Source organism: Hipposideros armiger, unplaced genomic scaffold (assembly GCF_001890085.2).
Source record: "Hipposideros armiger isolate ML-2016 unplaced genomic scaffold, ASM189008v1 scaffold_334, whole genome shotgun sequence".
NCBI classification, from domain to species: Eukaryota; Metazoa; Chordata; class Mammalia; order Chiroptera; family Hipposideridae; genus Hipposideros; species Hipposideros armiger.
The window spans coordinates 1,619,120-1,636,375 of record NW_017731684.1 but is presented as its reverse complement, the minus strand read 5'-3'; the positions used below and the strand labels follow the sequence as shown (position 1 = coordinate 1,636,375).

Here is a 17,256-nt window from a genome sequence, read left to right as displayed (position 1 = left end):
GAACAGAATGACGCACCATTGTTCTCTTTTTCATCTTAGATGCCTGAGGCCTTTAAGCTTATTTGGCTTTCTAAATCCATATTTATTAACTTAAATATAATTTAACCAGAGTTGAATTATCTCAGTGAGATTTCATAGCCACAAGCGACCATGAAACTGTCGGTTGTGTCATTTTGGAAGGCACCAGAACCGATTAGTTAGGAGATGACTGAAACTGCTGGTCCCATTAATGTCACGGTTATTCAAGAGAGGATAGATTGACCTACAGGTTTGTTTGGATATAGACTTTCACCAAGGCCAGCCTAACTCAGTGATAAATTGGAATTGCTACAGGAAGCCCCTCAAAGAGGACTCGGTCACATTTTAGCTGTTCAGCACTCACATTGGCATCCTGCTAACACTCTGTTTCCCTTCTAAAAGTGCCCACCAGGCAAATAGCCAAAAGCCAGGCCCCACTGCAGGCTTCCCACCACGGCTGCCAGGGGCCAGATCTTCCTCTGTCTGCCCCCTGGTTCAACTAGGGAGCAGGCCCAGGGCTTCAACCGGCCAGCAATACCTGCACTCCCCTGCACTCTGAGTGATGATGAGCTAGATGTGTGGAAGTCAGAGCCATCAAGGCAGCAGCTGGATGGGATGCGGACAGAACAGTTGTATAGCGTGATATTGGCGGCGTTTGCCCCCTCATGGCTTCTCTCATTCCTGTTCATTTTCTAAGCCTGCTTTCAAGAGACATTTTTTTCCCTTTTCCATCCTGAGAGGTCTTATTTGGTCCAGGGATCAATATCACATCCCGTGTAACTAGCAGATATCCTGATTGATCTCATAGAGTACATACAAAATGATAATGTGTGTATGGTCCCCAGGGTAAATGTATATGGGCTGCTCAGGGCTGGAGGTGGCCATTGGAGGGTCTCAGGCTGCCTTGAGGGCTGAGAGGACTATTAGCTCAGGATAACTGTTGCTCATTATATCCACACATTGGTTGTGTAGCTGTGGTCAAAGCTAATCATGATGACCTCATTCCATTTGCTGGCATTGATTTAGGGTAATCCAGCTCTGGCCATGAGGGGTGGTTTGCTGATGAATTTCTTTAAAGGCCCTCTTTACTCTTAAAAAGGGACATAAAAGAAAAAGGATTCCTTTTTTGAGTTAAGGATGTGATGCCTGGAAGAGTGGCAGCTATATTGCCACCATGAAGGAATGTTAACTTGAAGAGAACATGCTGAGTGGAAAAAATAGAAGGAACCTGGGACTTGGATGGCATTGTTAATCTGTGGACCTCACCAACCTTAGAACTACCTTAGTTACTGAGGTAGCAGATTCATTTTATCAAAGTTATTTTCACTTTTTGTTTGTTTGTTACTTAATGCAAAAAGCTTTCTGATATAATATCTGCTCAGTACTTGAAGACCAGGACGTATGTATGAATTATACAACCAAAAAGGTTCTCAAAATAAGAAACTCTTGAGGAAAGAATGGAAAAAGAACTGGATATGTGCTGATAAAAGGAAAATGTTCGGAGTAAAATGGGTGGGTATAAAAAGAAATTCTAAAAAAGCAATGTGCTTTACATTAAAGGGTACAGATTTGTTTGTTTGTTTTAATGTGAAGGTAGACTTGACTGAAAATATGTGCCAGCATCTGAAAAAAAAAACATTAGAGAAAGGGAAAAGATTCTAATTAACAATTGCAAGAGGCAGAAGAGCATACAAGTCAGGAGCCTGAACCCTGAAGCCACACTGTGTTCAGATCCAGCATCTGCTACTTTCTAATGGGGTGACTTTGTGTAAGTCACTTAATCTCTCTGTGCTTCTGTTTTCTCATCTGTAAAATGAAGACAATAATAATAGTCCCTACCTTAAAGGTATTATTGAGTATATACTTATAAAATATGGGAACAGGGTCTGGTGTATGTTTTCTATTATTAACTCACAGTTATCCAAACTTACACTCATGCAAAAAAAAAAAAAGTCACTTAAAGTCAGATGCTTCTACCACTACACAGTCACTAAAGTAGCTAAATTATAATAGAAGATCTATATACCAAGTTTTGGCAAAGACCTCTTATACATTACTTGTGGGAGTGTAAAATGGTGTAGCCTTTTGGAATACTGTTTAGCTATCTCTTAAAAATTAAACATACATCCACTTTATGGTCTATTAGCTCCACTTGTATGTATCTACTGAAGAGAAATGAAAATGTATGTACACACACACACACACACACACACACACACACACACACACACACACACCCTTGTAAAATAATGTCCATAGCATACTTGTTTATAACACCACCAAACTGGAAATAGCCCAGGTTTCCATTAACAAGAGAGTAAATAAGTAAACTGTAGGATATTCATGCAGTAGAATACTACTCAACAATAAAAAATAAACTTCAAATACACGCAGCACCATGAATGAATCTCAGAAATATTTTGCTCAATGAAAGAAGCCAGACGTAACAGAATACATACTCTACAATTCAATTTATATGAAATTATAGAATAGGAAAAACTAATCTATGGTAATAGAAATCTGAACAGTGGTTGCTTATGGGGGATGGGGAAAGATTAGCAGAGGTAACTTTCTGGAAATGTTCTATGTCTCGGTAGGGGTGTGGGTAACATAGGTGTATAGATTTGTCAAAATTGACCAAATTTTAATACTGAAAAAAATATATTTTACTATATACAGAGGATGCCAAAAAAGTGTATACACATTTTAAGAAAGGAAAACTGTATTAAAATTGTAATAATATATACCAATAACAAAAGATGAATCCAAGTCACGTTTGACTCCTGCAATTACAAGAGGTGCTCAAAGTGGTTACCATCAGCATCCAGACACTTCTGATCATGGCGAACTACTGCTTGAGCAACATTGACCAAAGTGTCCACTTGTATACATTTTTTTGGCACCCTTGGTATAAATCATAGCTCAATTTTTTAAAAATGAAACAAAAAAACTAAGAGATGCTGCACAGGCCTTGGGTCATAAATGTGTAAGATGAGCATCTTTTCATCCCAGCTAGCAAGGAAAATATTTGAAACTTCTAGGGTCATGTCAAAAGGATGCAGACACTGACTTGAAGCAGCTCCCATTAGCCAATATGGGACAGTTTGAACATTAGTAAGGAAAATAACTTTAAGGGGTTGACATATATATAATATGTTTAAATTCATGTGTTAATACATACTTTTTAAAAAATTTGTCCACCAGCAGAGGTGCCAACTCATTATTTTGAAAACTGGTAAATAAAAGTAAAGAATCAAGCATTTGTTCTGTCTTTCTTGTATGAACTATATCACTGGGTAACCCAATAGCAAATGAGGGGAAATTTCCCATTATAGAAATATTCTAGCTAATAAGTAAAGGGTGATAGAATTGGAAAGTCATTATATTGCAACCCTTAATCAATTAAAGGATCTAGCTATCGAGTATCAACAGCTGCTAACATCACAAAAAGAGATGCACGCCCCCCCCCCACCCTCCATGAAAGGACTCAGGTTGATGACCTATGAGAAGTCTTCCCTAAAAAGATCTAACGGAAATTTGATCAAGTTGTCAGTCTCAACCAACTTTCTGGGAATACAGTGAATGGAAGAATATGATGTTGACACCATAGAGATATAATCATCAAAAACGAGATGGTAGGAGAATTTAATGTATAAACAGCCCAGTTTCTTCAACAAATAAATTGCAATGAGAGAGAGGAAAGAGGGAGGGAGGGAGGGAGGGAGAGAGAGAGAGAGAGAGAGAGAGAGAGAGAGAGAGAGAGAGAGAGAGAGAGAAGATGAATGGAAGGTGAACCTATACATTAACAGAGACCTAGGAGAAATATCAACAAATTGCCAAATGTGGAGTTTTTAAAATCTTGATTCAAACTTGAGAAAAAAAAATCACATTAATAAGACAATTGAAAATTTGAACACTAACTGAATATCTGATGATATTAAGAAATTATTACTGCTTCTTTTAGGTAATTGGGGTTATGTTTTTAAAAAGTCTTTATCTTTTATTTTGAAATATTTACAGATAAAATTATTTTAAGTCTTAGATTTGCTTTGAAATAATACATACAGAAGAACATAAAGTGGGAGAAAATATTGATGAAACAAGATTAGCCATGTGTTGATAACTTGAAATTTAGTGATAGAGGTAGGAGGGTTCATTACGCCAGCCTGTCACTTTTTGTGAGTGCTTGAAATTTTCCACCATAAAAATTTTTATTTTGTTTTGTTTTTAAAGGAATGCAAAGGGAGACAGAAAGGGAAAAACAAAACAAAACAAAATGCTAGATTCTGCAGAAATACAGGAAGGAAACTTAACAGCATGCCTGAATGTGCGCCCCTGGATGCATTTCTCATTGACTGCAGCAGCCAAATGGAAAGGCTGTGTTTCAGAATGTGGGCCCTGAGTTCAAATCCGTTCCACACCCAACCAGCACGACTTTTGCTACCAGATTCTCTGAGGCTCAATTTTTCATTTGTAAAATGGAGATGAACTAGTACCCACTTTGTAGGGTTGGTGCCAGGATAAAAGAAAATGATCTGTGTAAAGCATGGGGCATAGCAGTTGGTACTAGTCATTACTCAGTAAATGTGGGCTGTTGACTGTTTATTATATGTAGCATTTAAAATCGGAAAATAAAAGTGAATATGGGCACTTTTCAATGAATGTTAGAGCATTTCTGATGACTTTAGAACTTTGAAGATCTTTTTGTTCATTTTCCCAAACACAAGCGTGAGATTAGATTTTACAAAGTTTACGTCCATCGCCTTATAGTAAAACCAAATCAAAAGTCATGACACCATCCTGTTGAAACAGGCAGAAAGTAAACCCACACACACAACACGTGCCTTTCTTCCTAACTTTTTTTCACCTCTGTTTTTCCATTTATGGTTAAGAAAGCAAGAGAATCCTTCTAGAACAAGAAACTTCCCTCTTTTTCTGCCTCGAGGAGATCATGAGTAATGGACTTTTCCTTTCAGGGTTGTTTTTCCTGAACATGGTGTACCCCCTCCAAGTGCAAAAACATGTGATCCTGAAAGAGACCTTAAGTAAACTTCAAATGTCCCTTATCGGTCAGAGATGCCGTCCCAGTTTCTAATAAATTATGAATTAGTTTTCTACATTTGGTGCTCTTCCTTTTTAAACAGAAGTTCTATTCATTCAAAATATTAGTTGAGAGATTTCCACATGTCAGATATTGTAGCACTGAACAAAGCAGAACTAGTCTTGAACTCAGCCCCCAGCTATCCACAGGGCCGGCTCCTTCTTAACCGCCAGTCCTAGCCTCTGTCCCTCTTTATCACATCCTCCTGCTTTATTTTCCTCATAGGTCTTACCTTACCCTCATCTGAAATTACCTTATTTATTCATTAACTTATTTTTATTTCTTACCCCCCGTTAGATGTCTCACCTTTTCCCACTGTTTCCTCACCATCTAGCCCAGTACCCAGCAAAACCAACCACATAATTTGCAAGGCCCAATGCAAAATGAAAATGTGGGCCCCTTGTTCAAAATGTATTAAAAATGTTAAGACAGTAGAGCATTAACCCAAGCATGGGAACATTCTAAGCACAGGAGGCTATGGGACAACACAGGTCATACACCTATTATTATTAGACCTATCACCTAATAGACACCCCCAGAAAATAGTTATTGGAATGAAAGCAACTCTAAGAAAAACTATCAGGTACCAAAGGAGCTCTGACATACAGAATGCTAAAAGATTAAGACCAGAAATCAGCATGTGTGTGAAAAGATGCATAATTCCAACTACAAGGTTGACTGTGAGGCGAAAAACAAGATGATCACTCTGCTCTTCTTGGGAAACACCAAGTCTAGGCTGGAAGTCCCTGAGCAATGGGACCATAGCATTTTCATCTCTGACTTCTCTTGCATGGCCTTGCACATATGTGGCACTCAACAGAGATCTGAACTAAACTGAATTGGCTCTAAAGGCAAAATTAGAGAAGGATGAGGAGTTATGAAATAAATATTTCTTTCTTTAGTGCCTCATTAACTTAGGAAGAGATGAGCCATTCTTAAAGTTCATCTTCTAAGTTTATAACAATGGTGCAGAGCTATGCTCAGTGTCAAAGTTCTAGAAATCTTGTGTTTTGCCTGTGTTGGGATTTTATGATGTGTCTGGCATTCATTCAATATATGAAGTGTTCTGTGCTGAAAGTGATCGTTTTGCAGTAAGTGCAAAGCTTCTCAAAAAGACTCTTAAGACTGTATTCCTTTGAAATCGGGACTACACTTTCACATATTTTTCCTAAATCAGTAGACATATTTCCCTTGTCTCACTTCCAGAGCTGGTAAGAGTTCCCATGAAGTGATTATTTAATTGTGTCACAATTTGTGTTATATAGGCATAATTTCACATATCCTCATATTTCCTTTGGACATATTCCAGGGTTTAATTCCATTTTCAATGGCATCCCTTAACAGGGCTTCCTATGTCTACATTCCTGGATCCCAGGTTAAGCCCTGCCCTGTGTCTAACTCCCTGGCAGGGGCCATTTGGAAGAAGTTGTTTCAGATTTGTTGTAGACTGAGCTTTGCTGCTATTCCTGTTTGGGCTTTTGAAAGCAAGCTCTCTAGGACCATTTTCTAACCAATTCACTGATCACAAAACACCTGTCTGATACCCTAGTACTACAGGATCTATCCATTTCCCCAAGACTAAATCCCTGGCACCTAGGGCTCCCTGTGTCTTTGTACTTGGAGCCCACCAAGCTCCCTAATTCTGTGTCAGTAAGCTCCCAAGATGTGGAACAATGTTGGTCAGTTGGTGAAGGGTATCTGATTCCAGCTATTTTTCCTTCCACAAACTGACATATTCAATAGGACATTTTGTTTGCAAATGAGTCTTTTTAAAGATTAAAACTAGCTTAGGAAAGGTGTGATTGGACTTCCAGTAAAGGTGGCAGAGTAAATAAACTCTGTACTAACCTCATCCCATGACTGCATAAAAATTACAACTAAATTATAGAACAACCATCATTGAGAATCACCTGAACACTAGCTGAACAGAATTCCTACAGCTAAGGATATGAACAAGAAGCCATGTCAAGACTGGTAAACAATAGAAAAGATCAAAGAAACCAAGAGCTGTTTCTCTGAAAAGATAAACAAAATTAATAAACATTTAGCCAAATTCATCGAGACTAAGAAGAGAGGGCCCAAATAAATAAAATCAGAAATGAAAGAGGAGGTGACAACCAACACCACAGAAATACAAAGGATTATAAGAAAATTTTACAAACAATTATATGCCAATTAGTGGAACAACCTGGAAGAAATGGATAAATTTCTAGAAATGCACAATCTTCCAAGACTTTATCAAGAAGAAACAGAAAATCCAAACAGACCAATAATTACTAATGAAATCAAATCAGTAATCAAAAAACTCCCAACTAACAAAAGACATCTGGACCAGATGTTTTCACAAGCAAATTGTATCAAATGTTCAAAGAAGAATTAATAACTATCCTTTTCAAATTATTCCAAAAAATTAGAAAGGAGAGAAGGTTCCCAAACTCATTTTATGAGGCCAGCATTACTTTAATTTCAAAACTGGACACAGAAACTACAAAAAAAAGAAAATTATAGGCCAATATCTCTGATGAACATAGATGCAAAAATCCTCAACAAAATATTAGCAAACTGAATTAAGCAATACATTAAAAAGATCATATATCATGATCAAGTGGGATTTATTCCTGCAATGCAGGATTGGTTCAATATCTGCAAAACAATTACCCTGATACACCACATAAACAAAACAAAGGAACAAAAATCATATGATCATATCAGAAGATTCAGAAAAAAAATTTAACAAACACCAACATCCGTTTATGATGAAAACTCTCAGTGAAATGGGGCTAGAGGCAACATACCTCAACATACTGAAGGCCATAGATGCGTATGACAAATTCACAGTTAACATGATACTCAATGGTGAAAAGCTGAAAGCTTTTTCTTAAAGATCAAGAACAAGACAAGAATGCCCACTTTCACCATTTCTACTCAACATAGTATTGGAAGTCATAGCTACAGCAATCAGACAAGAAAAAGAATAAAGGCATCCAAATTGGAAAGGAAGAAGTAAAACTGTCATTATTTGCAGGTGACATGGTACTTTACAGGAGAACCCTAAAGATTCTACCAAAAACTTATTAGTACTGATAAATAAATTCAGTGAAATAACAGGATAGAAAATTAATATTCAAAACTTAGTTGCAATTTTATACACCTATAATGAACTCCCTAACCCTAACCCTAACCCTAACCCTAACCCTAAACTATCAGAAACAAAATTAAGAAAACAATTTTATTTACAATTGCATCAAAAAGAATAAAATGCTAGGGATAAATTTAACCAAGGCAGTAAAATACCTGTTTTCAGAAAACTATAAGATTCTGAAGAAGATATAAATAAATGAAAGGATATACTATGCTCATGGTTAGGAAGAATTAAAATCATCAAAATGTCTATGCTACCCACAGCAATCCACAGATTCAATGCAATCCTATCAAAATGCCAATGGCATTTTTCACAGAACTAGAACAAATTATCCTAAAATTTATGGAACCACAAAAGACCCTGAATGGCTAACCAATCTGGAGAAAGAACAAAGTTGGAGGTATCACACTACCTGATACCAAATTATACTACAAGGCTAGAGTAATCAAAACAGCATGGTACTGGCATAAAAACAGACACATTGATCAATGGAACAAAATAGAGAGTCCAGAAATAAATCCACACCTATATGGTCAATTAATTTATGACAAAGGAAACAAGATACACAATAGGGTAAAGACAGTTTCTTCAATAAATAATACTGGGAAAACTGGAAAGATAAACACAAAAACATGAAACTAGACCACTTTCTTTTACCATATACTAGAATAAACTCAAAATAGATTAAAGACTTAAATGTAAGACCTGAAACCATAAAACTTCTAAAAGAAAACATTGGCAGTAAACTCTTTTGACATAACTCTTAGCAATATTTTTTTTTGGACAAGGGAAACAAAAGAAAAAATAAACAAATGGGACTAAATCAAACTAAAAGGTTTTGCACAGTGAAGGAACCCATGAACAAAACAAAAAGAGAACCTACTAATGGGAGAATATATTCAACAATGATACATCCGATAAGGGGTTAATATCCAAAATATGTTAGGAACTCAATATGTTAGGAATACAATTTAACACCAAAAAGCAAACAATCCAATTAAAAAATGGGCAGAGGACCTAAACAGACATTTCCCCAAAGGACATACAGATTGCCACTAGACATAGAAAAAATGTTCAACATCCTAATCATCAGGAAAATGCAAATTAAAACCACAATGAGATATCACCTCATACCTGTCAGAATGGCTATCATCAATAAATCAAGAAACAAGTCTTGGTGAAGATGTGGAGAAAAGGGAACCCTCATGCATTGTTGGTGGGACTGCAGATTGGTGCAGCCACTATGGAAAACACAAACAGACTCACAAATGCAAAGAATAAATTGATGGTTGCCAGGTGGCAAGGTGGCTGGGGGAATGAGTAAAAGGGATTAGGAAGGAACAAACTGGCAGTTTATAAAAACTGTCATGGGGCTGTAAAGTACAGCATAGGGAATATAGTCAATAATATTATGATAACTATGTATGGTGTCAGATGGGTACTAGATTTATTGGGTGATCACTGTGTGAGGTATATAAATATCTGATCACTGTTGTACACCTGAAACTAATATAATATTGTATGTCAACTGTGAGTGAAAAACAAAAAATTATTTAAAAAATAAAAAGGGAAACACATAAGAACACAATTCTCAAAGCAGTATTAATCTGGCACCAAGAAAAAATGAAGTCAAACTGTTCCTTTCTCACTGATTTTCTCTTCAGAGTTGAGATGATAAAATACATCTAAGTTTTAAACTAAGCCATTTAACTCATTTTAAACAATATTTGGAGCAGCAATGGGCTTCCCATTAGGAAATATTGTGGGTTGGGGTAGGAAGAAGCAGGCGAAAGCCAGAAGGAAAATAGGTTTCTTCTGGCACGTTTTTCTTCCTAAGATAATTTTGCTATTCCATGACCTCCTGGACTGAAATTCCATCAACCATTAATAAATTCGTGAAGCAGCTCTCATAGGCATGCAAGGATCTATGATTGGAAAAAGTGGAACAGACCCTGGACAGGCAACAACAGCAGACTCTGATAGGCTCCTAGTTTTAACCCTCTGGTGTGCTCCCACAGCCATAGCCTGACCTTGCCCCACCTCTGTACTTGGTCTGTCAGCCTTCACCTGGCCCTTCAAGCTGGCCTGGCCCCCTGGTTGTAGCCCATCCTGTTCCCCGGATTCTGAAACTGGTTATCAAAATTGTAATTGTCCTTACATAATGAAAAAGTTTTTTCCATCTAATCAGAAATGTCACACAAGTTCTCTCAGGAGACTATCCAACGCAGTGAGAAAAGGCATGATTTACTGAGTTTTTATTGCTACATTATCCAAATAGAAGTCTTCTCCAAATATAATGTAATTCCCCATTTTCCCAATGACAAGGCTTAAAACAAAATGCTTGGGGCCAATTTAGGAATGTAGATGAAGTCGTGGAATATTTACTTCCAATATTTAAGATCATTCTGTAGATTAATCATTGGAGTGACTGCTGCCTTGCACTCTCCGTTTTTTTGGCCTCTTCACGTGCATCTGTGGTTTGGCCTTGAAACAAAAACAGAATCCTTTGAGTCCTCCTTGTAGCTTTTCCAAGCACAGCATCTTTCCTTCTGCCCAGGTCGTCTGAGCCACGGCACTTTTTGCATCTCCATATATGATACTTCACTGACAGTGTTACTGCATGACATTTTCTTCCTTTTTCCATCATTCTGGAGGTGTGTGGACATGGTCTCAGAGCATAATCACCTATTGCGTAGTCTTTTGGAATAAGTTTAAGTAACTTGTTTATTCTGACATCCAACCCCTCCAAACTGTGAGGTCACATGCCCACAAATTACTAAATCTGTATTAAATTTCTTGCCACCTTTTCGACTGATTTCATCAAATGGCTTGTGTAAGCATCCAAATGTGGCAATGATTAAGGTTGTAAATGTCTCCCCCAAACAACATTACAGTTCAAGGGAATTAGAGTTTTGAAAGGACTTGAAAATAAAGCTGCTCCCTCATTTCTGAGGGATCATTTTTTGGCAGGGTGCAGTTGGGAAGGGCAGCTCACCCTTTATTTAATCCATCAGGCACAATGCAAAAGTTACGAGTTTGGGCGCAATGCATCTACTAGATGCGTGTATGACTTTTATTTATTTAAATTGAAAATGAATGAAAATACCACGTAAGCATGCTTATCACTTATTTAGAATGAAATTTTAATTTTCAACAAAGTAAAAACAATACATGTTTATTACATAAATTCAGTATAAAAATCAACAGAAATTCAAGATAATCTGTGAGATCAGTTGCATCTGACGGAAGGTTAAATACATGTGATATATGTCTAGAAGCCAGGCAAATTTTTTGTGCTTCACATGTATCATCTCTTTTAGTTTCTCCAACAGCTCTTATGAGATCAGAATTTTTATTCCCATTTCACTAAGGAGGAAATGGATTCTCAGAGAGGTCAAGTAACTTTCCCAAGGACATACAGCTATAGAACACCAGGTGTGTGTGACTCTAGAACTCATGTTCTTAGCCATACTACACACTTGCATAGAATTCCAGAAGGTTCTTTTTTTTCACTTGGAAGAAGCATGGTACCATGTTACAGGCTCTTACTTAACCATTCTAAAAATAACAAGTAGATTTATTATTTTTCTTGGATTGTGTATACTTTCCTCTCTGCTTCACCGTGAAGTATAATGTATTTTGATTATTCCCTACCCATTGAGTAATTTCAAAAGTAATGATTTTGTTAAATGTGGGTGATGAAATAAATCGTTTTTTGAGACCACAGTCATTCTGCCAAGATTTTTTGTTTATGGCTAGCCTCACAGATGCTGATTGATATTACAAAGCTTGTCCCATGGAATTGTGAGTTTCTTTCTGGGTGTAAAAGCTGTTGACACGAAATAGCTATGCATAGCAAAGTTGAGTTAAATATTGTTTCTTTTTGTATTCATTAAATTCCCTGCCTCATTCAGCATATGTAGAGACTGAAGAACCAAAATTGAAGTTTGGATTCTTAGATGGTATAACCCATCTCTGATTAATTCTCCAATCCAGATCATGCATTACCAATGAAGTTTAGAAAACAGTAAACAACATTTCATCATGTGTTTCAAACATGCAATGAGTAGACACTTTAGGTGGCTGAAAGAAACAGCGCAAGTGTTTGGTTGTTGTTGGGTTTTTTCCCCCCATTGTTCTTCTGACTCATGTTTAAAGGCTTTTGTAACAAACGGTAAGGTCATTTCCTTGCGATTATATGGCAGCGGAAGGCGTCGGAGGTTTTTAGGTCCCTACTTCCAGCGGCTTGTATTTGGAGAAAACACACACACACACTCCCCACAAGTGCTTAATACATGTGGCCTTTGTCCTGCACACTCTCTTCAGTCCCTTTAAATGAGCCGAGATCATGGTTCAGAGGTAAGAACTGTTTCTCTTACAATCTTCTGACTACAAACCGTGTAACGGTGCTCTTACTGGCATTTCTGAGGAAAATCTTGGGCAGATTTTAGTATTATACTGGGGTGGACTATCTACTATTCCAGAATCCAACTTTCAGAAAAGGAAACTACAAGAAATGTTTATCTTCACTCTTTTCAAAGAATTACTCTTTCCAAACATAAAATAAATATGCTGCAGTTTGAAGGTCCTTAAAGCTCATCTTTCGGGGAGGTTTTCCTGTCATTGTTTTAAATGCTATCTCTGCTCCCTTAAATGTCCTAAGAGGCCGAAGTCTTGTTTTTACTTCAGAACTTTGGTGATTATTGCTGAAACCTATCTATAATATGACTTCACTGCTCCCCCCACCCTCCGCAACCCCCCCTCCCCCACTACTATCCTTTTTCTTTTCTTTCCTTCTTTTTATTTTAAAAAATATTTTGAAGACGAGAGCTCCTTTACAGATGTGGAAAGGACAGCGAGAAGGCAGGAACTGTGTCAGTTCCAGGCAGCACGAAAATATTTCAGGATTTCCAGTTGATAATCATGTCAGCAAAATGTGCTCGGAGCCTTCTCTATCTTTGTGAGCACTTGGCAGTTGAAGACCCTGTGGGGGCCTAGAAGTCATCAGTAGCTTAAGTAAATGGGCCTTTTGATGTATGTCTCTGGCTTGCCCCGGGAAAGAAGCAGGAAAATTGAATTCTGTCCCCCATCCTACCTTATGATGAAGACTCTCTGCAATCAGGTTCAGCAGCTCAAGGTAGAGATCTCGGAAATGCCATTTTGGGGGATGGCCATCAATTAATTAATAAAACTTTTATGATTTGTCAGAGGAAGTCCTACATCCTAATTAAAGGGAAGTGTTTTTTTTTCTTTCCTTCTTTGTAATGTGCTTATGGTAAACTCATCAGGTCCAACTCTGTGTGTCCATTTTGTGTTCCCTGATAGGTAAATGTTGGAAATGGAGGAGGGGAGGCAAATCTGGGTAGACTTCAGAAAACAAAGGAAATTGTCTCATCCAGGAGACTGCAAAGCTCTTGTGTATAAAAGGAAGTCTGTAGAGGAAGTGGGTAGGATTGGAGAAAGAAGAGAAACGTCAAGGAAATAAATATATCACAGTAGAGACTGGATTAGTGCTCCTTGTCGTAGTATATAATACAATAGTGTGGCCTTAGATATGAATCAGTTGTCTCTAAACTAGTCCTGTCTAAAGGTATCAGCTGATCTGAAAGAGTGGAAAGAAATATGCACCCTTTGACCTGGATTCTCAGCATGGTATTAGTAGCTGATTGTATTCATGAGTCAGGCTATAGAAACTAGAAGTAAGACCATCTCCTTGTAAGGCAGCTCTTGTGGGAATCAGAAACTATACCTCTTAGGGAAGGATCTAAAATATTTCCAGACAATCAGATTCCACTCCCAAGCATATTCTGTGTTCAATGCACCATTTATTTGGTCTTCCATTTGGAGTACATAGTAGACCTCCCTTCTCCGTGGGGGATTCATTCCTAGACCCCCAGTGGATGCTTGAAAGTGCAACTAGTACTGAACACTATATATACTATGTTTTCTCCTATACATACATACCTGTGATCAAATCTAATTTATAAAGTAGGCACAGTAAGAGGTTAATGATAACTAACAATAAAATAGAACCATTACAAAATGTGCTTTAATGAAAGTTATGCGAATGTAGCATTAGTATGTAAGAAAGGGTGACTTGAACACAAGCACTGCAACTGATACCTTGACAGTCGATCTGATAACCAAGACGGCTTCTCAGTGGACTAACAGGCAGGGAGTGGATATGGCATGGAGACGCTGGATAAAGGGATGATTTACGTCCGGGGCAGAACGGCACACAATTTAAAACTTCGAATTGTTTCTTTCTGGAATTTTTCATATAATATTTTGGACCATGGTTGATTGAGGGTGACTGAAACTGCAGGAAGCGAAACCACGGGTAAGGTGGGACTACTGTGCAGGGAGATGGAGGTTCCTGCAGGCAGGTACCATGCCTCCCGGTGTACAGAGTGCTCAGTAACCATTGGCAGGGGTAGGATGGTGGTGAACAAATACCATTGGTTGAGCTGAATTGTTAAATGTATTTATGCCATGGAACATTTGAGATGGAAGAAACCTTGTCTAATCCCCTCTTTCTACTACTGACGAGATTAAAATCCAGAGCAGTGAAGGAATTTTCTTACAATCTGGATCTCATATCCCAGGAGGGCAGGCAGGGCACAGCCTACAGTCTGTGTCTCCTGATTCTGTGCTTGGTCCACCACTGTGCTGTTTCTGGTACCGGCTTGTCGCTTTGCTTCATGTCCGGCTTCTCTGCACTTCCCGCAGCCTGAGTTTTGCCTCGTGCACCTATGCACCCATTTCTGTCTTGGGCTGGAAATGTGGGAGCTGCATCCCCAGGGAGGTTCTGCTGCTTCTTTTATTTTTTTTAGCTGAGCCATCCTGCCACCTGTTGGCAGCTCAGCTTGGGCTGGGAATCAAGCGGCTAGTTCCTCAGAACTCCCACTCTTTTTTTTTTTAAGATTTTTACTGAGGGAATTGGGGGATGGGAACAGATAATTTGCTGTCCTTTTGTTCTTCAGTCTAGTTGTGGAGGATGTTGCTTCACTGGCCCAAGTTGGCACCATCATTGCGCTCTTCCCTGGGCGAGGCAGATCAGTCACCAGCTTCTGGACGGCCGCTCACGGCGGCTGCTGGCCGCTCATGATGGCTGCTGGCCGCTCATGATGGCTGCTGGCCGCTCATGATGGCTGCTGGCCGCTCATGGTGGCTGCTGGCTGCTTACACTGGCTGCTGGCTACATACGGTAGCCCATGGCAACCCACTGCCACAGGGGCTGCAACCTACGCCATCGCTGGCGACTCATGGCAGCCCAGCTTCAGGTTGAGCTGTTGTTCAGCATCTTAGCTGTAGAGGGCAGTGTCACTGGCCCTCATATGTGGGAACCGAACCGGGGCCCTCTGGCGTCCCAAGCCAGTTCTTAACCATCGCGCCACTCGGCCGGCCCTTCTGTTGCTTCTTATGCGCTGCTTCCAACTGCCAGCAAACACCAGAAGGCAGGTGCACAAAAGACCCCAAGAAAAAGAACCAGCAGTCTGTGCCTAGTCACACAAGCTGTAGTACTAGGTAAAACTATACTAAAACACTTTCTCCTCGTTTTGTAAATATTGTAAGAGCCTGAAAATATTAGTGAGCTCTTCGTAGAGGCCTGTCTCGAGATCCTAATTCAAGTATGAAACTTTTGCTTATCCCTGAGTTGGATTCCATGAAGCTCTAATTATGACTTTTTCTTGCTTAATGTTGGAAAACTACAAAAATATTCAAATGAAAGACTTTCCTAAACTGAAAAGATAAAGCTGAGTACAGGTAAAATATACATTAACATGTGTTCATGTAATCTGACAAGGTTAGGCAAACGGTGGATCATTCCAATAAAAGCAGTCTAAGGAAAGAAAAATATTGGGCACATTCTCTGTTTATTTCAAATGCTTTTTTAGAAAAGCAAAAATCAAAACCTCACAGATAGGACTGTCAAGATATGTTCACTTCTTTACTCTTGTATTGATTTATTTTCTCTGTTGGTTTTCTTTATCTGTGTCTTTATACATTAACATGAACGAGTCAGCAGAGTTTGTACTTGTTCTTTCAAGATTTTACTTTATACCATGCTCTCTATGAGATATGTTTATATTCAGGTTTTCAAATCAGGAATGGGATTAGTCCAGAAGCTGACCATCCATCATAGAGAGCCTTTCTCTGGTAAAGCAGTGTGGCATCGCTGAAAACAAAGTCCCCTAGGCAGGGAGAACTAGATTCCAGGTCTGACTGCCGTTGTTCTGACAAGCTCTGTGGCCTCCTGGAGCTCATTTTCCTGTCCCGGTCTCAGAATCCACGCTGGTGGGCGAAGATGTTAGACTAATGCCGAGACTCTTTTTCAACTTTGAAAAATTCTAATTATTTGTAGTTACTGCCCTGTTACCCAGATAAATTGTAGCTGTCTCTCTGTCTTCTTCCCCCCATCTCCCTCATCTCTTCATTCCTTTCTTCCCTCCCTTCTTCCTTCTTTTCTCCCTTCTTCCTTTCTTTCCACTGATATTTTCCTCTTCATCCAGTAAAGAATTCAGGGCTAAGACTATAGTGACCCAGATGTTTATAGTGCCATTGGCAGTGTATGAGGGAGAGCAAACTAAGTCAGGCAAAGTTAGAAGTGGAGAAGTTATTGAAACCACTAACTGTAGGAGACACTGAGATGCAGTCTAGGAAGAAATCAGGAACTTGTGGGTAATGGATATAACTCTTGTACTGAAATTTGACACTGCTCCTTAGAGTCCACATTCTTTAAAAGTTAGCACATATTTCCTAGGTGTGTACTGCACCATCAGTGTGCCAGGCTTGGGCTTACAAAGGTGAATAACACGCTGCCACTACACTTAGGAAACCCTGGCCAGGGGAGCATGCACATCGGAACTCTCCGGTGCAGGGGTTCTCAACCTTCCTAATGCCGCAACCCCTTAATACAGTTCCTCATGTTGTGGTGACCCCCAACCATAAAATTATTTTCGTTGCTGCTCTATAACTGTAATTTTGCTACTGT

At 38.9% G+C, this 17,256-nt stretch overlaps 1 protein-coding gene across 5 annotated transcripts in view; it reads left to right on the top strand.

Annotated features, from left to right (window-relative positions):
* FRMD4B (FERM domain containing 4B) overlaps positions 1-17,256 on the top strand; it is a 373,285-nt gene that overhangs the window by 202,954 nt on the left and 153,075 nt on the right. The window contains exon 1 of one of the 5 annotated variants that reach the window (XM_019661067.1): positions 12,531-12,620. The exons of the other annotated variants lie outside the window; for them this stretch is intronic. Within the exon in view, the coding sequence (XP_019516612.1) occupies positions 12,597-12,620 (24 nt within the window). The 5' untranslated portion in view covers positions 12,531-12,596. Of the gene's footprint in view, positions 1-12,530; positions 12,621-17,256 lie in introns of those variants that run through there. 5 annotated transcript variants of the gene reach the window in all.